Source organism: Biomphalaria glabrata, chromosome 2 (assembly GCF_947242115.1).
Source record: "Biomphalaria glabrata chromosome 2, xgBioGlab47.1, whole genome shotgun sequence".
Lineage (NCBI taxonomy): Eukaryota > Metazoa > Mollusca > Gastropoda > Planorbidae > Biomphalaria > Biomphalaria glabrata.
The window spans coordinates 63,033,491-63,060,116 of record NC_074712.1 but is presented as its reverse complement, the minus strand read 5'-3'; the positions used below and the strand labels follow the sequence as shown (position 1 = coordinate 63,060,116).

Sequence of the window (26,626 nt, the reverse complement as noted above, 5' to 3'; positions counted from 1 at the left end):
TTATTGACAATGGTAGGTTTGAGTTGAAAAGTTGCTTAAGCTTTAACATAATTATTCAAGCTGTTTCAAACTTAGTAGCGGATGCTAGTTTTAAATGCTTCGAAGCTATTGTTTCTAATAAAGAGAACTAAATCTAAACTATTGGCCAGAATTGCATGGTCCACAGCAGCACTTGCGAAGCTCAAAACACTCTGGAAAGACAAAGCCATAGCCCTCGGCACTAAGATCACACTGATGCACTCCTTGGCCACATTCTTGTGTGCTTGCAAAAACTTGGACGCTAGCTGCAGAATTAGGAGAATCCTAGCGATGGAATTGAGATGTTATAGAAGGATCCTAAGTCTCACCTACAAAGACTCTATATCACAAATAAGGAGATGGTAAAGCGGATCACAATGGCAATTGAGCCTCAGGATGGCTACTGTAAAAAAATAAATAAATACAAGACAAACTAAAACTTCAGGGTCATATAACAAGGTCATCGGGCTCACAAAGACAGCCCTTCAAGGAAAAATACCAGGAAAAAAGAAGAAGAGGCAGACATAGAAAAGCGATGGGAAGACAATATTAAAGAATAAAGAGGCTGTTGTGACACGGTTACTATGTGTGGTCAACCGTGACACACGGTCAAGTGTAAATAGGTTATGTTTGAATGCTTCACAATAAAAGTTTATACTTAAAAGGACTTGTTTCTTCACAGAGGCCTTTCATTGAAAGAGATTTTATTCAAGGCTAAAGAGAAGAATGGAGAAAAACAGTAGACAGATCAGGAGTGGTGCCCCAACGGTTCAACAGACTAAGGGATTTGTGAAGAAAGAGCTTGAGAGATCATTTTTTAAAAATTATTGCATCCTAAAATAGGGAATGATTTTACAGAAAAATAAGGATTAAATCTCATCTGTTCGACCCATTTAGCCGGCTATCATGCTAAAAAACGTTTGTGTGTGCTACTTCACCTTTATTTATACCTTAGTCTGTTGGACCACCATGCAAGATTCTTCGACCGCCTTTCTCCATTCCTCTCTTGTCTTTCGCTTTAGTTAGAACCACTTTCAATGGCAGGCCCGTGTGCTACTCATAGGTAATGAAGGTATTCTGTTCCAGGGGCATCGTATGACGTACTCTCAAGAAATGAATCTAGTTTTGCAAGTGTCTTCAGCCATGGAATTTATTCACAGTCAGAGTTTGATACATTGTGGGTTGTCCTCTTTGGCTATCTACCTCGTCTCTGAGAACTACATTAAAGTTGGCAACTTTGAGTTCATGGTAGAAAGGTACGATTACAACGTAATCAATTTTAAATTCTATACTGCTAGCAATTACCCTTCATGTCATACAGAATCCTTTATTTGTACAGCTTATTTTAACTTATTCTATTTCCTTTTTTTTCCTTCCTTTAGTATCAAGGCCAATATGGGTAGAATCAGTTCTGTATCCTCTGTTCCCCACGGCCAGAATCTGTACAACTGGATGGCCCCAGAACTCATCGCGGGTAAATCCCCTTGCTTCTCATCTGACGTCTACAGCTTCTGTTCTATTGTCTGGGAATTGTTTTCAGGTACACTGAAGTTTTGATCTAGCGATAACGTTCTCATTTTGTTGCAGACATTTCCGATGATAAGTAGATTATTAGAGGAACCTGGCAAACAGGTCAGTTATATCACTAGTTGCATGTTTAGTCTTGCATACATATTACATACATACATAAAGGCGGCACTAGAGACCAATTTAAACAAAATAAATTTTAATGAATGGTGAATTTTAATTTTAATGGTGAATTAAATATAGCTATGACCCTTTGATGCAACAACTCCGTCAAGTATGGCTGCCTGGCCGTGCGTTTTGCGCGCTAGACTGTCGTTCAGATTTATCAATGGTCCCGGGTTCAAACCCTGCCCGCTCCCATCCCCTGTTGTCCTGCGGTAGGTTTGGACTAGGAAGTAATTATCTTCAACTCTGAAGGAACATCCGAAACATGTAAAACAAGTAGCAACGCAGTGCCAAGTGAACTAACCATTATACCAACTAGACCTCCAAAAAAGATCTTTCTAATCGATAGCGTTTGCAAGCACGCACTCGTCGCCCAGCGGTCAACTGTCACATGCCCGACCCAGTCCCTTCCCCACCCTGAAATACTTGCCTCCACCAACCATCCAAACAGAGCTGACACACAAATAGCCTTTAGGCGTAAATTAGACCAACGATGGCTCTGTTTAAACTGTGTATGTCTCAATATGACAAATTGGACAGCATCAATACATTCAACAAGGAAGCTTCAATCTAGGTAGCGATTAAGCTGACACACAAATACAAAGTGTTGGTGCTCATGTTTCACATTTAATTCTTGAGGAGTTTTGTTGTGCTTCTTTGCATTACATCGAACGAAACATGATAGCAAAACAAATGTCCATGCATACTACAGTTTCATTCTAACATTACATCGAGTTGATTTGAATTCGAGGTTTTAATTGACAAGTAAACAATAGAGTTCTTGTTTTTTGTGAGTGGTGACCTATTTTCTCTGTGATAGTGGAATGTTCAATTCTTGCCACTAATGGTGTTTTTTGATGGTTAGCGTTACCTTAAACATGTATGTGTGTGTTTGTTGCTAATTATTTGAAGAGCAGATTTTATGGATATTTTGAAAGTTCAGATTGCCAAACCAGAGTTGATGTAACTTGAAACATAAGGGATTGGTAAAATATTGACGAGGCTTTTTGAAGGAGGATATTTTTCTTAGTAGCCCTAATCTTGGTTGTTCCTTTATTTGGTGTTATAATCATTGTTGGCAACGAAATCATCTGCCCCAGGAGCCAGGTGCTTAAAAGTTTAGGCCATGTCATTGATCTCCCCATCTGCCAAAACTATACTTTTTTCCTTCCTCTCTTTGCAAAAAACATTAAAATAAAAAAATATGTGACTTTATAAAGATATGTTCATACAACATGAGCAATTTGTTATATTTGATACACAGCTGTTTTCAACCGTTCAATAATGTGAACAACTGGTAGAGCAGTGTTATCCTATGGCTTGCATATGTTAGAATTTATATGTGCACAAATGTTATCATATGGCTTGCATATGTTAGAATTTATATGTTCACAAATGCAGCATACATTCATATTTGTAAAACTGATGTTTGGGGTTTGAACAATTTAAAAAGTTAAATTCTTAATTTAATGAAATAAATAATTCTTGGTTGTGCCATTGTTGTCTTATGTAGCTCTTATTTTATAATGTTCACAAATACTCTTCCATATTCAACGTTTGCCAGGAGAGCTTCCATGGAGAGACTACCAGCCCGAAGCCATCAGGCAAAAAGTTGTTGACTCTGGCAAGACGTTAAACCTGAATGTCGCCAGACTGCCCCTGAAACTGAGAACTCTGGTTGGCTACGGCTTGGTGCATCGCCATGATGAGAGGTTACAGAAATTTACCAACATACTGGAGTGGCTTAGTCCAGATGTAAGTTTTTTACTTTTGGACTTGTTGATAGTACTTTCATTTTTGCTCAAAGTATTACATGTGTCAGAACCTTAACTGGGCTAAATAGAAACACTAGGACTTTGATCACTGCAGACCGATGATATGCACTAATTAACATATGAATTTACATTAAATGAATCACAAAAACTCCCAACTATCCAGGAAATAAAAAAAACAAGTTTATAACAATAGGAAAAAGTCTCAATGACAGCAAAAAAACACCTGTCCTCTTCCACTCCAAGAAAACAACAAACACCCATGTAAAATCGTGTTCATTGTTGGATTATTCAAACTTGTGTTCATTGTAGGATTATTCAAACTTGTTTTCATTGTTGGATTATTCAAACTTGTGTTCATTGTTGGATTATTCAAACTTGTGTTCATTGTTGGATTATTCAAACGTGTTCATTGTTGGATTATTCAAACTTGTGTTCATTGTTGGATTATTCAAACTTGTGTTCATTGTTGGATTATTCAAACTTGTGTTCATTGTTGGATTATTCAAACTTGTGTTCATTGTTGGATTATTCAAACTTGTGTTCATTGTTGGAGTATTCAAACTTGTGTTCATTGTTGGATTATTCAAACTTGTTTTCATTGTTGGATTATTTGTTTGATTGAGTTTGAAGATATTAAACTCTATTCATATCAATTGCGACACTGCGGTTCTTCAAATAACTAAAAAAAAACAAGATGTTTGTGTGTGATTAGAGAGAATACTTGAATATTACGACAAAAGTAAAATAAAACAACACCATGAAGACACACCATGATCTCTATTCTCAGCTGATGTCGTCTTCATCTAATGCTAACGATTCAGTTTTTATTAACATCAATTATACTCTGACCATGAATATATTATTGTTTGTACCAAAATACATTTTAGTTCACACTTGAATACATTTGTAAAATGTTTTTTTTTTTAAATGTTTTACATGTTTTGGATGGTCAGAGTTGAAGACAATCTATTTCCTAGTTCAAATCTCCCACAGTACGACAATGGGATGGGAGTTGGCAGTGTTTGAACCTGAGACCATGTTTTGGATGGTCAGAGTTGAAGACAATCTATTTCCTAGTTCAAATCTCCCACAGTACGACAATGGGATGGGAGTAGGCAGTGTTTGAACCTGAGACCATCGATAAGTCCAAACGACAGCCCAGCGCGCAAACTGCACGACCAGGCAGCCATTATTACATAATTGTTTATACATGAATATATTATTATTTGTTAGCCTGATATAGCTTGAAATAGGTTCTCTTATTCAATGTGTTTCTCTTATAAGACTTATGGGACGGATTCCAAAGGGAAAAACAGATCGGCCAATTTTGCAACACAGAGAAAACAGTCCTCCTCCTCTTCTCATAGTTCATCCGCTGCTGATGATGACATGGCTGCTTGGACCCAGGACAATTTGTGTTTCTCAACAAGGTAACATTTTATCTTTTGCATTATTTTAGCTCATAGTTTGTCCTTGTTCTTGTCCTTGTTCTCAAAGTTCATCCACTACTGATGATGACACGGCTGCTTGGACTCAGGACAATTTGTGTTTCTCAACAAGGTAACATTTTATCTTTTGCATTATTTTAGCTCATAGTTTGTCCTTGTTCTCAAAGTTCATCCACTGCTGATGATGACATGGCTGCTTGGACTCAGGACAATTTGTGTTTCTCAACAAGGTAACATTTTATCTTTTGCATTATTTTAGCTCATAGTTTGTCCTTGTTCTCAAAGTTCATCCACTACTGATGATGACACGACTGCTTGGACTCAGGACAATTTGTGTTTCTCAACAAGGTAACATTTTATCTTTTGCATTATTTTAGCTCATAGTTTGTCCTTGTTCTCAAAGTTCATCCACTGCTGATGATGACACGACTGCTTGGACTCAGGACAATTTGTGTTTCTTAACAAGGTAACATTTTATCTTTTGCATTATTTTAGCTCATAGTTTGTCCTTGTTCTCAAAGTTCATCCACTACTGATGATGACACGGCTGCTTGGACTCAGGACAATTTGTGTTTCTTAACAAGGTAACATTTTATCTTTTGCATTAATTTAGCTGATAGTTTGTCCTTGTTCTCATAGTTCATCCACTACTGATGATGACACGGCTGCTTGGACTCAGGACAATTTGTGTTTCTCAACATTGTAACATTTTATCTTTTGCATTATTTTAGCTCATAGTTTGTCCTTGTTCTCAAAGTTCATCCACTACTGATGATGACACGGCTGCTTGGACTCAGGACAATTTGTGTTTCTCAACAAGGTAACATTTTATCTTTTGCATTATTTTAGCTCATAGTTTGTCCTTGTTCTCAAAGTTCATCCACTGCTGATGATGACACGACTGCTTGGACTCAGGACCATTTGTGTTTCTCAACAAGGTAACATTTGATCTTTTGCATTAATTTAGCTGATAGTTTGTCCTTGTTCAGTTTTCCTCAGCAACCCAGACATTTGGTGTCTCACATCACAGTACTTGTTGATGAGTTTGATGGGGTGGGTGAAGTTTAATAGGACAGACAGATCAGTATGTACTAGTGCTGTGTTGGCTTGTAAATATAGTACCAGTGTTGACATGCTGATTGGCTGAGCTAGTAGAGTTTTTGATATTTGAGTATTTAGTTGCAGATGTATCAATGACTTAAACCAGGTCAAGTATGCAAACGCGACATGAAGCTCTTCAAAATCGACACTAGCAGGTGGGAAAAAGTGGCACTGGATTGATCCACATGGAAAGAAAGCATAAAGGAAGGGTCACAGATATGCAGATGCCATACACAACAGCAGCAGAAAGAAGGTTGAAAATGCAACGGGGCCTGGTGATTACATATGCCCGACATGTGACTGCATCTGTGTATCAAGGATTGTCCTCTTTAGTCACACAAGAAGTTGCAAAGGGAAACGATCGTCTCTCGAGACGTAAAATGCCACAGAGTATCACTGAGTAATGTGTTATGAACATTGAACATCTCTATAAAGACTTGTACTAACTAGTACTATATAAAGTTGATCTTGAAATCTAGTATGTTTAAACAGAAAATTTAAACTTATAAATCTTCTTCTTCATTCTCATTTCTGTGTTGGAGTGTTCAGACGAGTAGTGAATTGCACACTGGTTTCCAGATCTGCCAACTCTCCTTATAGTTTGTGTTCTAAAGTTTCAGTTTTAATGTTTGAAATACACTTTTTGATTTTTACTAGCGTAATAAATATGCCCACAACCTATCGGAAACAAAACATATACCATCTTGAATAGACATAACTCTTTACGAATGAAGTCAGAATTTCAGGTTTTTTAAGACAACTAGCTGATGAATGTTTTCCCTTGCAGAGCTAGCAGTCTGGAGCATGGAGACTCAAGTCTTGTTGAAAAGCCTGCAACTTTAAGTGATAGTGAAACTAGAAATTCTCTAGAACTTTCTGTCGAACAAAGGTATAAAATATAACTACACTAGATTTAGCACTATACACAATATGTTTTATGTTTTGGACATTCCTATCCTAGGCAAAAGACAGAGGAATGGAGAAAGATGGTTGTCAAATCTTGTGTGGTGCCCCAATGGGATAGGTGAAATGAAGGGTGAAACTTCTGCAGGATGTTGGAAAGGAAGCAGACATGAGTTTGATAATGGAGCCATCATAATGATAGTCTGAAGGGTACAATACTAGGCAGTCATCAGTCACCTGTTTTTTTACTTTTTTTTTTTTTAATCAATTTTTATTTAGTCTTAAATGACAGTTGGTTAGTAGTCTTCATTCACCTTCACCTGTCCCTTAGTCTTTTGGACCATTGGGGCACCACACGTGATCTGTCGACCATTTCTCTCTTCTTCATTGGCTTGCGCAAGGATCAGAGTCTCTTCCATTGAAAGGCCTGTCTGTGCTTTGACATTGCCTTCCCATCAGTTCTTCTGTCTGCCTCATCTTCTTTACCCTGGTTCTGTTCTCCCTGTAGATAGGTCTCAGCAAGCCATGTGGATCTTGAAAAAATAAAACCCCAAATTTATGTTTAAAAAAAAAACAATGATAAACCTAGACTTCCAAAATATTATAGAAATGTACACATTGGCATTTTTCTCCCAGCAATGACATCCTATTAGATGATTCAGATTCAAATTCACCAAGTCCTGTCACAAATAAGATGGTAAATTTAAAAGTTAATTGATTCAGTTTGTTCCTTTGGATTTTCAGTGTTCATGCTTTTGTTTGTTTGCTTTCCTTGTTGCAAAATATTTCATATTTCAAAGATCACATTTTTTAATTTTGAAAAGAGCTCTAAAGATTTTCCTGAAATTCAACATTTTATGTACATCTTTGAGAAAAAAAAGATTACTAATTTTTCACACGGGGAAAAATCTGGTTTGACTTATTGTTCAAAATATTATATTCAATTTGGCTATTTTGAACCTCTCTTCAGTGGGCATTCCCACATTCAACGAAATGTTTCTTCGTATTCACTACAGGTGAATAAATAAATAGATTTTTATGAACATTTTGTGCACCCTATAATGTACAAAATAGCTGGTCTGTAAGCCCATTGAAATACTCTTTGCAATATTGAAGGAAGATGTGCTTTAAAAAAACAACAACAAGTTTTTTATGACCTGATTAATTTATCTAAATTTTAGACATTTCATCCAGTGACTCACTAATAAGTATCTAAACTTGAGACATAATTTTTATGTTTAAAATTTTTATTTTTCTAAAGACAAATTTATATGTATATCATTTTTTATTCTAATACAAGACAGTTGTCAAATACTTGACAATGTTCTGTAGTTCTCAGCATGCACATAAATAAACAGCTAGTAGCAGTATTTAGTGTTACATTTAAAATCTACATTTAATTTATAGCTTAGAACAAACAATCTAGATTCTAGTTACATTTTTTATGTTAGTGTTGTCTAATCCTGATGTGACAGACTAGAGACTTGAAAGTCAAGCCTGCGTCACATTTCTCACATCAGTGGCCACTCCTCAAGTCAAACCCTGGAAGTGCATGTCTATTACATCATGAGGCAAACAAACTTGGATCCTGCGGGGATGGAGAGAGAGCTTCGACTTTACCAAGTGATTTCATATCTCACTCGCAGCAGAAGTAAGCTCCCCTTTCCACTAAATTAAATACACAAGCTAACTCACCTTTCCACTAAATTAATACCTAAGTTGAATCAACTTTAGCCATTAAGATGTTTTTCAAACAAGACAAAAACCTTTTTAACCATAGACAAGAATCAGCTATTTTTGTATCAAATGCGTGCTAAGAATTTTACTAAATTTTATCAACAGGACACCAAAAGATTGCAGCGTGAATGAAGCTGACACACCACCAAAAAACTATGTGAAAACTTTAACATCTAGCTTCCAGCAACGCTTAAATCAAGTACGTTTTCTGTTAAGCAAATCGTTTCCGTGTGTGCAAAAAAGGCGAGTTTTGTATTTGTACCATTAACTAAAAAAATATTGTTTTGTAGTAAAAATATCAGAAACTCTAGAAGCCAATAAATTTGTGATTTAAAGTGTGGCAACAGTCTTATTAGTAAGCTCAATGGGTGAAATGCTTGTAAATGACAGCTATTTACTTAAAAAAAAAGTCCTCACTCTTGATCTGGTCAACATCAAATCTTCATCAAATGATCAATATTGTGTCAAATCTCTATAGGGCTGTCTGGTCATCCAATGTGCGTGCTGTCATTAAAAACATTAGTTATTAATTGTTATATCATTGGGATAGGATAATTAAGATTTGTGCAATTAAAGCTTACAGACTCAGACATAAAACAATGCTAGATTATTTTAAAACAATGCTAGATTATTTTTACTTGTGACGACAAAACATTTTTTTGTTCTCAGCACCGCCTCCGTCAAGCTATCCTAAAAGGAAGCATGGCACCCAAAGGAAGCACAGATTCTGAATCTCTAAGTGAAGTATGTTCTTACTGTTGTATTGATGACACTCGATGTACTCTTTAAATGTCCATGGTTATAGACTGTTGTATTGACACAGTGAGGGTATTGCTGGGAATATTTGTTCACATTTGTTTGTTGTTTTTTTCTTACAATTTTCATGAAATAGTTTAGCCTTAGTTCAATTCACATGGTAAGAGTTTGCCTTTGAAATCATTGTCATGTTTTTCAATCATTGTCTTGTTTTGAAATCATTGTCATGTTTTGAAATCATTGTCATGTTTTGTTTCTTCAGTTAGGTCCCAATGACTCCTCACTAAACAAAGGTAAGTCTGCTTCAGTAAGTCCATTTGAAAAAAAAACACAAATAGTCAGTAGCTCGGTACAGTTCATGTATATTTATCAGCCTCTTGACTTATCTTCTTATCTTATATAATACAGACGTTACTTCAAAAAAGAAGATGATTACGTCCTACGCGTCATGCATTTAGTCATGCATATTAACCAATGACTTAAATTCTGCCAAGTCACTGGTTTTCCTGGCTAGCTCAGGCAACCCATTCCATGCTCTAATAGTACTAGGGAAGAAGGAGTATTTGTACAAATTTGTCCTAGCATATGGGACGAGGAATGTGCCTTTATCTTTCTGTCTTTCAGAGTATTTTATTAAATTTTGTTTTTGTATTTGAAGATTATGGTTCAGTATTTTATGTATGATTGCTACTTTACTTTTGAGCCTTCTGTCCTGAAGGCTTTCTAAATTTAGTGATTTTACTAAAGGTGTTACTCTAGTCAAATGTGAATATTCGTTTGTTATGAATCTCACTGCTCTATTTTGTGTCTGTTCCAGTTTCTTAATGTTTTCTTGAGTTGAGGGGTCCCAAACGGAGGATGCATATTCTATTATTGGCCTAACCAAGGTTAAATAACATTTTAGTTTTATGTTCTTATTTGATTTATAGAAATTTCTTTTAATAAATCCTAATGCTTTGTTTGATTTTTTTGTAGTTTCATCAATATGTGGATTCCATGATAGTTTTTCATTTATTATAACACCTAGGTATTTTGCGTTTTTAGTCTGTGTTACTGGTTTGCCATGAATAAGATAAGTGGAATTAATTTGTTTTAGTTTTTTTGTTACTCTTAACAACTGACATTTTTCTGGGTGGAAAGACATGCTCCAATTTGATTCCCATTTCTGTAATTCATCTAATTCTCTTTGTAAAATATCTGTGTCTTGTGATGTTTTTATTGTTCTATATATTATGCAATCGTCTGCAAATAATCTGACTTTTGTTCCTGAAGTAATGCAATTTGGTAAATCATTTATGTAAATTAAAAATAGTAGTGGACCCAAGACTGTTCCTTGAGGTACACCTGAGTTTACTGTTATTGGTGTTGATTTAGAGCCATTTCTTATTACAGTTTGTTCTCTCCCTATCAGAAAATCTTTAATCCACTGATGCAGTGGACCATTAATGCCGAAATATTTTAATTTTTTAAGCAAACTATGGTGGTGAACTTTGTCAAAAGCCTTAGAAAAATCTAGTAAGATAGCATCTATTTGTTCACTATTATCTAAACCTTTTGAAAAATCATCAATTAGTTCTATTAGTTGTGTTTCACATGATCTATATTTCCTAAAGCCATGTTGGTATGGTGTGAGGACATTATGTTTGTCTAAGTGGTTTATAATGTTGCTACATATTATGTGTTCTAGGATTTTACATGTGATGCTGGTAAGTGATACTGGTCTGTAGTTTCCTGGGTCAGATTTTTCTCCTTTTTTAAATAGGGGGGTGACATTAGCTTCTTTCCAGTCCTTTGGTACTCTGCCCTGGTTAAGTGAAGCCTGAAAGAGTATTTTGAACACAGGGGCTAGCTCATTACTTAGTTCTTTGAGTAATCTCGCTGGAATACCATCAGGTCCAGAAGCTTTATTTGGTTTGGTGTTGGCTAATAGTTTTTGAATTCCATTTTCTTGTACTACTATATCTTCTATGTTGTCTACTTGGTTCAAATTCAGTAATATGTCTTTGTCTCCTGGGGTTGAGAATGCTGATGCAAAGTATTTGTTTAGGATGTTTGCTTTAGTTTCATTATCATTATGTATTATGTTATGTTCATCTTTTAATGGCGCTATGCCTGTTGTTTCCATTTTCTTAGACTTAATGTATGACCATAGGTTTTTGTTGTTATCTTTAGATATTACATTGTTTATGTATTCACTCTGCAGCTGTCTGCTTACTTTTTGGGTTAAGTGTTTAATTTTTATATACTTTTTGTAAACTCTTTCTGCATTAGTTTCTTTAAATTTTCTATATAGGTTTTACTTCTGTTTACAAAGCTTCTTTAGTCTATTATTAAACCAGCATTTATTTATTTTGTTTGATGTGTATTTAGTTGGTATATGATTTTCTATAATGCTTTTAAGATGGTTTTTAATGAAATTCCAGAGGTCATCGACTGGTTGGTTAATGTCTTTTTCTAATAAGAATGTTTGTTGAAAGTTTAATGCAGCTTGGTGTAGTTGTGTTAGGTTACATTTATTCCAGAGTAAGATTTTTCTTTTGGGTTTTATATTGGCTACTGCTTTTATCTGTGTATTTTTATGATCTCATGGTCTGATAGACCAGGGATAATATCATAATCAACTACTAATCCAGGTCTGTTGGTTAAGAAGAGATCTAATGTGTTGTTTAATCTAGTTGGCTTTTTAATGATTTGATCTTAACTTAGGTTGTGTAAAGTTTCTATGAAAAGCTCATTTATGTCCTTAAGGTTTTGGTGTTTATCTATGGTTAGTGTTTTCCAATTTATATCAGGTAGGTTGAAATCACCCATAATCCAAAAAACTGCATTTTTATTTGTCTCTTTAAGTGTAGTAATCTGATTACATAGTTCCTGCATGTATTCTAAACTAGAATTTGGTGGTCTGTAAATGCTGCCTATTATTAGGGATGTTGAGGTGGTATTAATTTTACAAAATGTTGATTCTATATTTTTTGAGTTAGGTAAGGTAATTTCTTCTGCTATAAGAGTGTTTTTTATTGCTAAAAGAACTCCTCCATGATTATCAGCCCTATCTTTTCTAAAAATTTCATAATTACTATTGAAAATTTCTGCATTATAAATTTCAGGATGTAGCCAAGTTTCTGTTCCTGCAATTATGTCTGGTTTCTCACATTCTAATAAAATTTCTAAGTCTGCTGTTTTGTTCCTAATGCTTTGAAAATTTATTACTAAGGTTTTAAGGTATTTTGGTGTTACTTCTTTAGTAGGTTTGTTTAGTGAGGCTGTTGTATTAATTTTAGTAGATTTAGGTTTAACAGGAGTTAATGGAATTTCATTAAAAACCATCTTAAAAGCATTATAGAAAATCAAATACCAACTAAATACACATCAAACAAAATAAATAAATGCTGGTTTAATAATAGACTAAAGAAGCTTTGTAAACAGAAGGAAAACCTATATAGAAAATTTAAAGAAACTAATGCAGAAAGAGTTTACAAAAAGTATATAAAAATTAAACACTTAACCCAAAAAGTAAGCAGACAGCTGCAGAGTGAATACATAAACAATGTAATATCTAAAGACAACAACAAAAACCTATGGTCATACATTAAGTCTAAGAAAATGGAAACAACAGGCGTAGCGCCATTAAAAGATGAACATAACATAATACATAATGATAATGAAACTAAAGCAAACATTCTAAACAAATACTTTGCATCAGCATTCTCAGCCCCAGGAGACAAAGACATATTACTGAATTTGAACCAAGTAGACAACATAGAAGATATAGTAGTACAAGAAAATGGAATTCAAAAACTATTAGCCAACACCAAACCAAATAAAGCTTCTGGACCTGATGGTATTCCAGCTAGATTACTCAAAGAACTAAGTAATGAGCTAGCCCCAGTGTTCAAAATACTCTTTCAGGCTTCACTTAACCAGGGCAGAGTACCAAAGGACTGGAAAGAAGCTAATGTCACCCCCCTATTTAAAAAAGGAGAAAAATCTGACCCAGGAAACTACAGACCAGTATCACTTACCAGCATCACATGTAAAATCCTAGAACACATAATATGTAGCAACATCATAAACCACTTAGACAAACATAATGTCCTCACACCATACCAACATGGCTTTAGGAAATATAGATCATGTGAAACACAACTAATAGGACTAATTGATGATTTTTCAAAAGGTTTAGATAATAGTGAACAAATAGATGCTATCTTACTAGATTTTTCTAAGGCTTTTGACAAAGTTCACCACCATAGTTTGCTTAAAAAATTAAAATATTTCGGCATTAATGGTCCACTGCATCAGTGGATTAAAGACTTTCTGATAGGGAGAGAACAAACTGTAATAATAAATGGCTCTAAATCAACACCGATAACAGTAAACTCAGGTGTACCTCAAGGAACAGTCTTGGGTCCACTACTATTTTTAATTTACATAAATGATTTACCAAATTGCATTAGTTCAGGAACAAAAGTCAGATTATTTGCAGACGATTGCATAATATATAGAACAATAAAAACAACACAAGACACAGATATTTTACAAAGAGAATTAGATGAATTACAGAAATGGGAATCAAATTGGAGCATGTCTTTCCACCCAGAAAAATGTCAGTTGTTAAGAGTAACAAAAAAACTAAAACAAATTAATTCCACTTATCTTATTCATGGCAAACCAGTAACACAGACTAAAAACGCAAAATACCTAGGTGTTATAATAAATGAAAAACTGTCATGGAATCCACATATTGATGAAACTACAAAAAAATCAAACAAAGCATTAGGATTTATTAAAAGAAATTTCTATAAATCAAATAAGAACATAAAACTAAAATGTTATTTAACCTTGGTTAGGCCAATAATAGAATATGCATCCTCTGTTTGGGACCCCTCAACTCAAGAAAACATTAAGAAATTAGAACAGACACAAAATAGAGCAGTGCGATTCATAACAAACGAATATTCACATTTGACTAGAGTAACACCTTTAGTAAAATCACTAAATTTAGAAAGCCTTCAGGACAGAAGGCTCAAAAGTAAAGTAGCAATCATACATAAAACACTGAACCATAATCTTCAAATACAAAAACAAAATTTAATAAAATACTCTGAAAGACACAAAGATAAAGGCACATTCCTCGTCCCATATGCTAGGACAAATTTGTACAAATACTCCTTCTTCCCTAGTGCTATTAGAGCATGGAATGGGTTGCCTGAGCTAGCCAGGAAAACCAGTGACTTGGCAGAATTTAAGTCATTGGTTAATATGCATGACTAAATGCATGACGCGTAGGACGTAATCATCTTCTTTTTTGAAGTAACGTCTGTATTATATAAGATAAGATAAGAAGGAGTGGATCTGGCTAGTGGTTGGTGAGTTTGGTTTGGGATGGTGTTTAGGATGTTGTATGGGTTAGAAGTGTCCGCATCAAAGGAATCAAACAGTTCTGATGTAAACTGAGGTAACCCACACGGTACACAGTGCCATGATGCATCTTACCACAGGAGTCTGATATTGATAAAGTAAAAATTAATTAAAAATTGTCATTTCACTGGTATTTACATTTATAGACTTGAGTTCAAGATAATTAAATACTCAGAAAGACACAAAGATAAAGGCACATTCCTCGTTCTGTATGCTAGGACAAATTAGTACATTTAATCACAACAAATTTCCGTAAGGATCAATAAAGCAGTCTTAGTCTTAGTCTTAGATCATTTTTCTTGTGAGAATTCAACATAGTTTTCAAAATAATGCATAGAGAGATGTTAGTCATCAGTTTTATTGTAGCAAGACTTTAAGTACATCAAGCTACTAATTTAACTTTTTAAATTCTATTTTAACAGAATTAAGCGTTTAGATAATCCCAATGTTTAATTTTAAAAGTAGTTGAAACATTTCATTTTGTTTGTTGGGACTTTTTTGTTTAATTGTACCAGAAACCACACATGAATTTATTTCACATACATTCACCGCAGTGGTGAATTTATTCAATAATCAGAATATATCCCCCGAAGATACATCCATTGAACATAAATTGGACTTTTTATTGATGAGCCAAAACTTTTTTTCAGATACGACTAAGTTATCATCAGTAGATCTCGGCAATCTCAGCTCAACACCAGTGGTCAAATGTTCCAGCACACCCAAGTGTTCTGACACAAACCCAGCCAAGCCCCAGTTGCCTCTCGTCTCTGACTCTGTAGTGAACAGAGCTAGGAATGCACTCTGTGAACTGTATGGGGACCACAACAAGGGAGATAATAACAAGGGAGACTATAAGCGTTTGAAAGTGGTCCCTAAGGTGATTAATCTTATTTATTTTGAATAGGGCTAAACTGTTTATGTTCTAGAAATTATTGGATAAATGGTCTGTAAACATTTCAGTGTTGTAAGCACAACATGAATTTATAATACAAACCAAACATCTCCATTGTGAAGCTTTGATATTAAAACAAAGTTTTTGGGGATACTTTGTAAAGTTCTTCCTTGGAATGAAGCTGTAGTTGAGAGAATAATATCTTTGTCTTCTGGAAGATACTTGGAGGACTTTGGAGTATTAGCTTTATCTGAAATTCAAGATAATAAGCAAATTATTCAGAAAAAGTAATCAATCCAATCTTACCTGAATATCTTCTTATAAAATACAGACATTACTTCAAATAAGAAGATGATAACATCCTACGCGTCATGCATCTAGTCATGCATGTTAACCAATGACTTAAATTCTGTCAAGTCACTGGTGTATTCCTGGCTGGCTCAGGCAACCCATTCCATGTTCTAATAGCACTAGGGAAGAAGGAGTATTTGTACTCATTTGTCCTAGCATATGGAACGAGGAATGTGCCTTTATCTTTGTGTTTTTCTGAGTATTTTATTAGATTTTGTTTTTGTATTTGAAGATTATGGTTCAGTGTTTTATGTATAATTGCTACTTTACATGGTTATATTAACTTTTTGTTATTTATACAAGTTCCAACTAGCATTCTGGGGTATATGGACTATGTAAAAGTTGAACTTTTGCTTAATTATTTTCACTGAAATTGTGAATTTATTTCTAAGTTTATTCTCATCAAAGAAAGCAGCTCAAAGAGAACCTTTAGGGAATGGAAGAAAGTTTGTTTTACAAGCATACATTCTTCATGAAATCCTCTGAGCTTTTAAAACATAAAAAAAAAAGTAAAGTACCCCACTTAGACCTCGCAATCTATGATGTAAAGGTCATCTGTTTCTGTGTGCCATGGTTAATGAGGGTGCCATGTGGCCAGCACAAACGAGCAACCACCTTTACTTTTTCCTTAACAAATTTCATCCGAGTTGGGTGTGCTTAGGGGCGCCCTCAAAATCTCAAAATTTAAAAAATCCCAGTCTGCACTGAGTTTAAAACCTGAGACTCATCAGTCTGGAAGTCAAGTGCTTTACCTCTCAGCCACTGTGCTGCCTCACTTTTAGCAATCTCAGCCAATGTGCAGAATTTCTTTACAATAAGTAGTGTTTTCAAGCTCAGTAGTATTACTGTCTTGTTAAAATTACTGAAGAGATTATTGTGATGGAGATTGATGAGACTAGTACTTTCCCCTGTCCTATCAGTGCCTAGACAAGTACTTTCCCCTATCCTATCAGTGCCTAGACAAGTACTTTCATCTATCCTATCAGTGCCTAGACAAGTACTTTCATCTACCCTATCAGTGCCTAGACAAGTACTTTCATCTATCCTATCAGTGCCTAGACAAGTACTTTCATCTACCCTATCAGTACCTAGACAAGTACTTTCATCTATCCTATCAGTGCCTAGACAAGTACTTTCATATATCCTATCAGTACCTAGACAAGTACTTTCATCTATCCTATCAGTGCCTAGACAAGTACTTTCATCTATCCTATCAGTGCCTAGATTAGTACTTTCATCTATCCTATCAGTGCCTAGACAAGTACTTTCATCTATCCTATCAGTGCCTAGACAAGTACTTTCATCTATCCTATCAGTGCCTAGACAAGTACTTTTATCTATCCTATCATTGCCTAGACAAGTATTTTCATCTATCCTATCAGTGCCTAGACAAGTACTTTCATCTATCCTATCAGTGCCTAGACATGTACTTTCATCTATCCTATCATTACCTAGACAAGTATTTTCATCTACCCTATCAGTGCCTAGACAAGTACTTTCATCTATCCTATCAGTACCTAGACAAGTACTTTCATATATCCTATCAGTACCTAGACAAGTACTTTCATCTATCCTATCAGTGCCTAGACAAGTACTTTCATCTATCCTATCAGTGCCTAGAAAAGTACTTTTATCTATCCTATCAGTACCTAGACCAATACATTCCTCTATCCTATCATTGCCTATTGATACTAATGTTGTTACTTGTTTATTGACTTCTGAAATCAGTTTTACTTTTTAACTTTCTTATCTAACACATTTGACCAGTTCAGCTTGTCATTCATTCATTTGAGAAGTTTTTTTATTTCTAATTGTGTTTTCAGGTCAAAACAAATCTAGTGGTCACAGATGACCGCAGTAGACACCAAGCTTTTCTTGATGAGCTTCAGCTGGTTCACTCTAGAATTGTTTCGTCATCAGGAGCTGACTATCAGTCCCCCATCATACAAGTGTGTGAGAAGAATCCCAGTGATTCAGGCATAGGACCCAGCTGTCCAAAGTCTGATGTCCCCGCAGAAGGAGCCAAAGAGAGTTCTATTCTAGACGGCTTTGGTGACAGTATGCTAAACAGTCTGACGGAAGGCTTTCTGGATGATTCTTTCTGGGACCTACTTCCTGCTAGTCAGAAACCGGAGCATGTGGGGGATGCTGGGAAACATGATTTTGTAGACGCTGCTGGTAGAACAAAGGAAGTGGATGCTGCCGATAAACAGGAGGACTGCAATGTGGCAGTTGGTCAGTCAGCTGTTAAAGCATGCGGAGACAAAATAATGTATCCACATGCTGCCGAGCACAAAGATGTTACAACGAGCTCACAACCTGATCTTCATACTGGCAAGTTGAATCAGACATTCTCGTATCAGACTTCTCATTACGACACATTGACTAGTGTTACACAGGAGACAAGTAAGTTTTAAAACTATTCCATTATTTCTCAAACAGTGTGATTCTGTTTCATTAAAGGAAAGTTTTTTTTACTGATACTTTGAACTTGTTTCATAGATCAAGAGTACAGACAATTCTTAGTAACACCATTTGAGAAATCATATTGTGTTTTTTAAGCTTGAGATGGTCAATGTAATATCTTTAAAAAAAGTAACCTATAGTTCTCCTTTCAGACCTAGCAACCTATGGGGCAGATGATGTTAAGGTCATCTGTTTCTGTGGCCCACAATTAACGAGGGTGTCATGTGGCCAGCACAACGACCAACCGCCTTTACTTTTCCCTAACTCATAAGAGCTGGGTGGACTCAGAGGCGCCCAATGATCGCAAATTAAAAATCCCAGTCTTCACCAGGATTCGAAACTGGGACCTCGGTTCCGAAGCCAAACACTTCATCACTCAGCCATAGGGCCTCCGTAATATCGTAACCTAAATTAAATTTTAAAAAAATGAGCCAATGTTTTCTTTGGTTTGTTAACTGTGCTTGACAACTTCTTTAGTTTACAATGTATTTTTTGTCTTAAAAAATGTTTCGGATGTTCAATCAGAGTTGAAGATAATCTACTTCCTATTGCCAACTTCCCGCAGGATGACGGGAGATAGCCCCGGGCGGGGTATGAACCCGGGACCATCAAGACTGTCAAAGTATAAGGCAGCCATTTTTATTATTAGGAAGCATTTCCATTAAATCAACATTTTCACCTTTATCTATGGAAATGGAATCAAATCTTATCTTATATAATACAGACGTTACTTCAAAAAAGAAGATGATTACGTCCTACGCGTCATGCATTTAGTCATGCATATTAACCAATGACTTAAATTCTGCCAAGTCACTGGTTTTCCTGGCTAAATCTATGAAAATGGTGAAATCTTTGAATGTAAGAAAAATGATGTAGTACTTGTACTGAGACTTTGTTTTCTGACGCTGAGTGTTCTGACATTACACCAATACAAAACTTTCTATTCTTGTCAGGTGAGACATTGTATCCTGAAGGAAGACAGGTCAGTAACATTGAAGTCTTGAAGAAGTCTGAATCAGGAGGAGATAATCTAGGTGAAGATGTTAACATGAAGGTAATCAGTTGGGTCACACTTATTTCCCTTCTTTTACTATTTTTCTTAGAATGATTTTTTTTTTCAGAGTTTTTAACTATGTTTTTCTTTTGTATAGGCTGGTGATTTTGGGAGTGAGTTTGATTTCTTAGAGTACTACATAGATGATGATTTTGATTATACAGAGAAACCCCCAGCTTTTGTCACACCAGGAGTTGACTCTAGACAACTGATAGAATCAACACTTGGGTGTACTACTAACAAAGAAGCTGACTTTAGACAACTGTCAACACTTGGACGTTATGCAGATACAGAAGTTGACTCTAGACAGCGGTCAACACTTGGACATTATGCAGATACAGAAGCTGACTCTAGACAACAGTCAACACTTGGACATTATGCAGATACAGAAGCTGACTCTAGACAGCGGTCAACACTTGGACATTATGCAGATACAGAAGTTGACTCTAGACAATGGTCAACTCTTGGTTGTACTATAGATGCTAAGCAGGAATGTGATGCCATCACTAGGGAACAGCAAGAGAAAGCATCTTCAAGTGCTTGGATCTTTGAGAAGCCACCCATTGTTCCTTGTAAATTTCCAACCAACAGTAATGGTGGGCTCCATCGTGGGAATATGTCCCAGTCTGCCCTCACAGACGAGGACAAAGTGACCCGGTTTCCGCCAAAGAGAAGCAAAAGTGAGAAGGACGTTGTCCAGCAACAAGTCCAAGTTTCCGTTTGCCCAAGGTCACCTCTGTTCATGAGAGCTGGAAACACGACCTCAAAGGTCAGAGACGGTGTGCCGGCCAAGACCTTGACCAAAGCCAGTACTTCCGCTAGTGTGAGATATGGTCACAGTGACCCTAGCCTTAGTTGTAGCGGGGTTGAGGTGGATAAAAGGAATGTACTCGATAAGGATGATGATACTCTGGTTGAGGTGGATGGTGCCTCCTTGGAGGAGGACGTATTGCACAACAAAAACATTGAACCTGTCACACCAGTTGAGAGACCAGCCGAGAGAGAAGATCAAACTTCTGCCGCAAAAGCTATTTTTGTAACTACGGCTCAAACTCAGACAAACTCCAGCACATTTTCTAATAATATTGCTATTGGCCAAGATCAAACTTCTGCCGCAAAAGCTATTTTTGTAACTACGGCTCAAACTCAGGCAAACTCCAGCACATTTTCTAATAATATTGCTACTGGCCAATCTTCAATGCCACAATTCGCTGGCAGGACTAACGATGATGATGACGCAGATATTTGGGTTAGCACCCAACTCAGGTATATACAAGAGAAGATACAACGCCGGAAAAACAAGATTGACATGGCAGGCAGTGACGATGACATTGCGAATGACATTGACAGTGAGCTTAACAAATCTTCCTCTGACGGCACCGAGCAACGTAAACAACTTGGCAGATGGAATGCACCAGAAAACTTAGAAGAAGATCCAGTGCTAAATTTTGAGGCACAGACTGAAGAGCAAGAGTACGTAGCATGGGGCCAAGGAGTAAGCTGTGGAGAGCTTCAGAGAGTCATATCAGAGAGTGAGGAGAAGAAGAGCGTAGCTACAAGTACAACTGGTCTTCATTCCAAGAAACACAAACAGAAATCATCTCACCCCCATCACAGAAAGTCAAAGGAGGACAGAATCAGTGCTGACATTACACAAGGCAGGTAGGTTGTTTAACATTCCACACGACTTGTAGGTTGTTAAAAATTCTCTCCACTTGACAGGTAGATTGTTTAACATTTTCTCCACATGACAGGTAGATTGTTAAACATTTTCTCTACACATGACAGGTAGATTGTCAAACATTCTCTCCACATGACAGGTACATTGTTAAACATTCTCTCCACATGACTGGTAGATTGTTAAACATTCTTTCCATTTGGCAGGTAAGATGTTAAACATTATCTCCTTATGACAGGTAGATTGTTAAACATTCTTTCCACTTGGCAGGTAAGATGTTAAACATTCTCTCCACATGACAGGTAGATTGTTTAACATTCTCTCCACATGACAAGTAGACTGTTAAACATTCTCTCCACATGACAAGTAGATTGTTAAACATTCTTACCACTTGGCAGGTAAGATGTTAAACATTCTCTCCACATGACAGGTAGATTGTTAAACATTTCTCTACACATGACAGGTAGATTGTTTAACATTCTCTCCACATGACAGGTAGATTGTTAAACATTTATCTACACATGACACGTAGATTGTTAAACATTCTCTCCACATGACAGGTAGATTGTTAATCATTCTCTCGATATGACAAGGTAGGTGTTGTCTGGTGGAGGCCATCAACAGCAAGCATACATTTTGTTTGTGCATTACACTCAGCCTAATTCTCATTTCATTTGGTCAAGTTTTCATGTAGACACTGTGGACACCAGTCATCATAGTTAAATTTGTAGACACATTATAATTTAAACTTAAATTTTTTTTCCCTATGTTCAGGCTTGAAACCAGACCACCTTCTATTTTACGTAAGAACGGCCAGCATGGAAATATCTGCAGAGAAACTGGTCCACCATCTGCTCTCACACGGATGAGATCCAACTTGTCAACCAGCCATGGTTCACGCTCCGCTGACCGTGTTATCAGCTTTAAAGATTTGAGAGAATCAGAGGATCCTCCATGTCCAGATGTCAAAGAGTTAGCTGGCCCCTCACGGCCTGTGATGGAAGAAACACTCCTAACAAGAACACGTCCTGTTCCAGCAGAACGGAGTCTCGTTGACCATGGTCACTATTCTAGTACTGTGACCACTTGGTTGGAGAGACACAACTTTGAGGACACTAGTACACTGAACAGCCCTCAACTCTGTAAGGATAAAAAACCAGTGTCACGTCAAGTAAACAAACTTTGTCAGGAAGCCAGCACAAGCAACTCAAAGCAGAGCATCCCATCCAAAGCATCCACTGATAGGCCAGTAACATCACAAAGAAAGTGTTGTAGACTTACACATGAGTCGACTAGCCAGCATTCTCTGACAAAGAAACTGAACAGGTCACTGTTACCTGAGGAAGATTTGGTGCAAAAAGATGCTGATCACCTAAACGGTCTCTTGTCCAGGGTGAAAACTTCTGAGACACTCGCTAAAACAAGCTTGACGAATTGCAGCACGAATGAACATTATGTGACATTTCAACTAGAAACTCCAATGAAACAACAGTCCAGTAAGTTGTCTTACGTATTTAGTAGCTTCCTGACTTGTTAACTATTTAGCAGTCCAGTAAGTTGTCTTATGTATTTAGTACCTCCCTGACTTGTTAACTATTTAGCAGTCCAGTAAGTTGTCTTATGTATTTAGTACCTCAGTCCAGTAAGTTGTCTTATGTATTTAGTACCTCCCTGACTTGTTAACTATTTAGCAGTCTAGTAAATTGTCTTATGTATTTAGTACCTCCCTGACTTGTTAACTATTTAGCAGTCCAGTAAGTTGTCTTATGTATTTAGTACCTCCCTGACTTGTTAACTATTTAGCAGTCCAGTAAATTGTCTTATGTATTTAGTACCTCAGTCCAGTAAGTTGTCTTATGTATTTAGTACCTCCCTGACTTGTTAACTATTTAGCAGTCCAGTAAATTGTCTTATGTATTTAGTACCTCCCTGACTTGTTAACTATTTAGCAGTCCAGTAAGTTGTCTTATGTATTTAGTACCTCCCTGACTTGTTAACTATTTAGCAGTCCAGTAAGTTGTCTTATGTATTTAGTACCTCAGTCCAGTAAGTTGTCTTATGTATTTAGTACCTCCCTGACTTGTTAACTATTAAGCAGTCCAGTAAGTTGTCTAATATGTATTTAGTACCTCCCTGACTTGTTAACTATTTAGCAGTCCAGTAAGTTGTCTTATGTATTTAGTACCTCCCTGACTTGTTAACTATTTAGCAGTCCAGTAAGTTGTCTAATGTATTTAGTACCTCAGTCCAGTAAGTTGTCTTATGTATTTAGTACCTCCCTGACTTGTTAACTATTTAGCAGTCTAGTAAATTGTCTTATGTATTTAGTACCTCCCTGACTTGTTAACTATTTAGCAGTCCAGTAAGTTGTCTTATGTATTTAGTACCTCCCTGACTTGTTAACTATTTAGCAGTCCAGTAAATTGTCTTATGTATTTAGTACCTCCCTGACTTGTTAACTATTTAGCAGTCCAGTAAATTGTCTTATGTATTTAGTACCTCCCTGACTTGTTAACTATTTAGCAGTCCAGTAAGTTGTCTTATGTATTTAGTACCTCCCTGACTTGTTAACTATTTAGCAGTCCAGTAAGTTGTCTTATGTATTTAGTACCTCAGTCCAGTAAGTTGTCTTATGTATTTAGTACCTCCCTGACTTGTTAACTATTAAGCAGTCCAGTAAGTTGTCTAATATGTATTTAGTACCTCCCTGACTTGTTAACTATTTAGCAGTCCAGTAAGTTGTCTTATGTATTTAGTACCTCCCTGACTTGTTAACTATTTAGCAGTCCAGTAAGTTGTCTAATGTATTTAGTACCTCAGTCCAGTAAGTTGTCTTATGTATTTAGTACCTCCCTGACTTGTTAACTATTTAGCAGTCCAGAAAATTGTCTTATGTATTTAGTACCTCACTGACTTGTTAACTATTTAGCAGTCCAGTAAATTGTCTTATGTATTTAGTACCTCAGTCCAGTAAGTTGTCTTATGTATTTAGTACCTCCCTGACTTGTTAACTATTTAGCAGTCCAGTAAGTTGTCTTATGTATTTAGTACCTCCCTGACTTGTTAACTATTTAGCAGTCCAGTAAGTTGTCTTATGTATTTAGTACCTCCCTGACTTGTTAACTATTTAGCAGTCCAGTAAGTTGTCTTATGTATTTAGTACCTCAGTCCAGTAAGTTGTCTTATGTATTTAGTACCTCCCTGACTTGTTAACTATTTAGCAGTCCAGTAAGTTGTCTTATGTATTTAGTACCTCCCTGACTTGTTAACTATTTAGCAGTCCAGTAAATTGTCTTATGTATTTAGTACCTCAGTCCAGTAAGTTGTCTTATGTATTTAGTACCTCAGTCCAGTAAGTTGTCTTATGTATTTAGTACCTCCCTGACTTGTTAACTATTTAGCAGTCCAGTAAATTGTCTTATGTATTTAGTACCTCCCTGACTTGTTAACTATTTAGCAGTCCAGTAAGTTGTCTTATGTATTTAGTACCTCCCTGACTTGTTAACTATTTAGCAGTCCAGTAAATTGTCTTATGTATTTAGTAACTCAGTCCAGTAAGTTGTCTTATGTATTTAGTACCTCAGTCCAGTAAATTGTCTTATGTATTTAGTACCTCCCTGACTTGTTAACTATTTAGCAGTCCAGTAAGTTGTCTAATATGTATTTAGTACCTCCCTGACTTGTTAACTATTTAGCAGTCCAGTAAGTTGTCTTATGTATTTAGTACCTCAGTCCAGTAAGTTGTCTTATGTATTTAGTACCTCCCTGACTTGTTAACTATTTAGCAGTCCAGTAAGTTGTCTTATGTATTTAGTACCTCAGTCCAGTAAGTTGTCTTATGTATTTAGTACCTCCCTGACTTGTTAACTATTTAGCAGTCCAGTAAGTTGTCTTCTGTATTTAGTACCTCAGTCCAGTAAGTTGTCTAATATGTATTTAGTACCTCCCTGACTTGTTAACTATTTAGCAGTCCAGTAAGTTGTCTTATGTATTTAGTACCTCAGTCCAGAATTGAATATCAGTATTTGCTCGGTCTGGGATCCAGCAACTGTTCCTACAAGTATGTAAAATGAGTAGAGTTTAGGTCCCTATTGAAGACAAAACCATTGCAATGCCCTTTCCTTATGTTCCAAGATAGTAAGCAGCTTTTGAAAGTTTGTAAATGGAGAATTGAACAAATAACGTTTGAGATTACAGCTAATTAAAAAGATAAATTGAGTCTGCAGGCTGTAAAATATGAAAGCTTTAACTAATTTTGGCAGCTTTTCACACATGGGAAGCAACTTTGATCTTTAGATATTAGTTGAAAATGTTGATTGCATCCCCTATGCAGTGTGAGGGTCTCAGTTGTTTATGTATTTTTTTTTTAAAGTAAAATTAATTTTTGGTCATCAAAGAATGACTACACCTAAAATGTTTGTAAAATGTTTTACATGTTTTGGATGTTCCTTCAGAGTTGAAGATAGTTTACTTCCTAGTCCAAACCTCCCGCAGGACGACAAGGGATGGGAGCAGGCAGGGTTTGAACCCTCGACCGTCGATAAATCCGAACGATAGTCCAGCGCGCAAACCGCACGACCAGGCAGCCATCCTTAGTAAATAGGTAAATTTGATATGAAAAATCATCTCTTTGAAAGGAATGTACTTTATAAGATATATATGTAAAGGAATGTAATTAATAAGATATATATGTATATGAACAAAAAATCAGTCCAGTATGTGATGAATATTTTGTTTTAACTACAAATTGCGAAACATGAAAGTCTCTACATTTCTATGACCTTATTTTTGTTTGACATTGGATGTTTTAAAATGAATTTCATTCCAGAAGCAACCAATGCAATGAAGAGATCAAGTACTGGTCTTCACAGGTTTTATATTCCTGTAAGTTTTCTTTTATTTACTTGTGGTGATATTTGAACTGTTAGAAGCTATAGTATTGACTTGACCATTCAGTAGCGATAGAGAAGACATTGGAGCTTTATAACACTCAGAGATTATTTTGGTTCATCAAATACAGCGAGACATGTGGTCCAATGGTTGTAAAACAAGACTGGATGTCCGCACAAGTCCAACCCATCCCGACTGCCAGAGAGTGACAACCACTGCCCTCAACACTAGGACAGGAGAGATAGAGACTTTGATGGACCAGACGATTTGTTCTGACAGACTCAGGACAACTATCCAGATAGATTGATCCCATGTGACCATACAGGGATGCGTAGTACATTTTAGAGTTCCCTTTCAATAAATCCGTTCAATCATTAACTCTTTTCTTGTTGACTGTCTTAGTAAACCAAGTACACTTAATGACACTGTTACAGAGATTTG

At 36.2% G+C, this 26,626-nt stretch overlaps 1 protein-coding gene across 1 annotated transcript in view; it reads left to right on the top strand.

The window, feature by feature from the left end:
- The window catches only part of LOC106060335 (uncharacterized), a 36,578-nt gene extending 10,031 nt beyond the window's left edge, over nt 1-26,547 (top strand). The window contains exons 10-26 of the mRNA XM_056021854.1: nt 1,105-1,274; nt 1,401-1,558; nt 3,275-3,465; nt 4,770-4,915; nt 6,822-6,923; nt 7,574-7,634; nt 8,413-8,588; nt 8,780-8,873; nt 9,344-9,418; nt 9,693-9,723; nt 15,502-15,731; nt 17,921-18,503; nt 19,517-19,617; nt 19,715-21,279; nt 22,070-22,791; nt 26,124-26,179; nt 26,316-26,547. Coding sequence (XP_055877829.1) covers nt 1,105-1,274; nt 1,401-1,558; nt 3,275-3,465; nt 4,770-4,915; nt 6,822-6,923; nt 7,574-7,634; nt 8,413-8,588; nt 8,780-8,873; nt 9,344-9,418; nt 9,693-9,723; nt 15,502-15,731; nt 17,921-18,503; nt 19,517-19,617; nt 19,715-21,279; nt 22,070-22,791; nt 26,124-26,179; nt 26,316-26,492 — 4,638 coding nt within the window. The 3' untranslated portion in view covers nt 26,493-26,547. The remainder of the gene's footprint in view (nt 1-1,104; nt 1,275-1,400; nt 1,559-3,274; nt 3,466-4,769; nt 4,916-6,821; nt 6,924-7,573; nt 7,635-8,412; nt 8,589-8,779; nt 8,874-9,343; nt 9,419-9,692; nt 9,724-15,501; nt 15,732-17,920; nt 18,504-19,516; nt 19,618-19,714; nt 21,280-22,069; nt 22,792-26,123; nt 26,180-26,315) is intronic.
- The last annotated feature ends 79 nt before the right edge of the window (nt 26,548-26,626 follow it).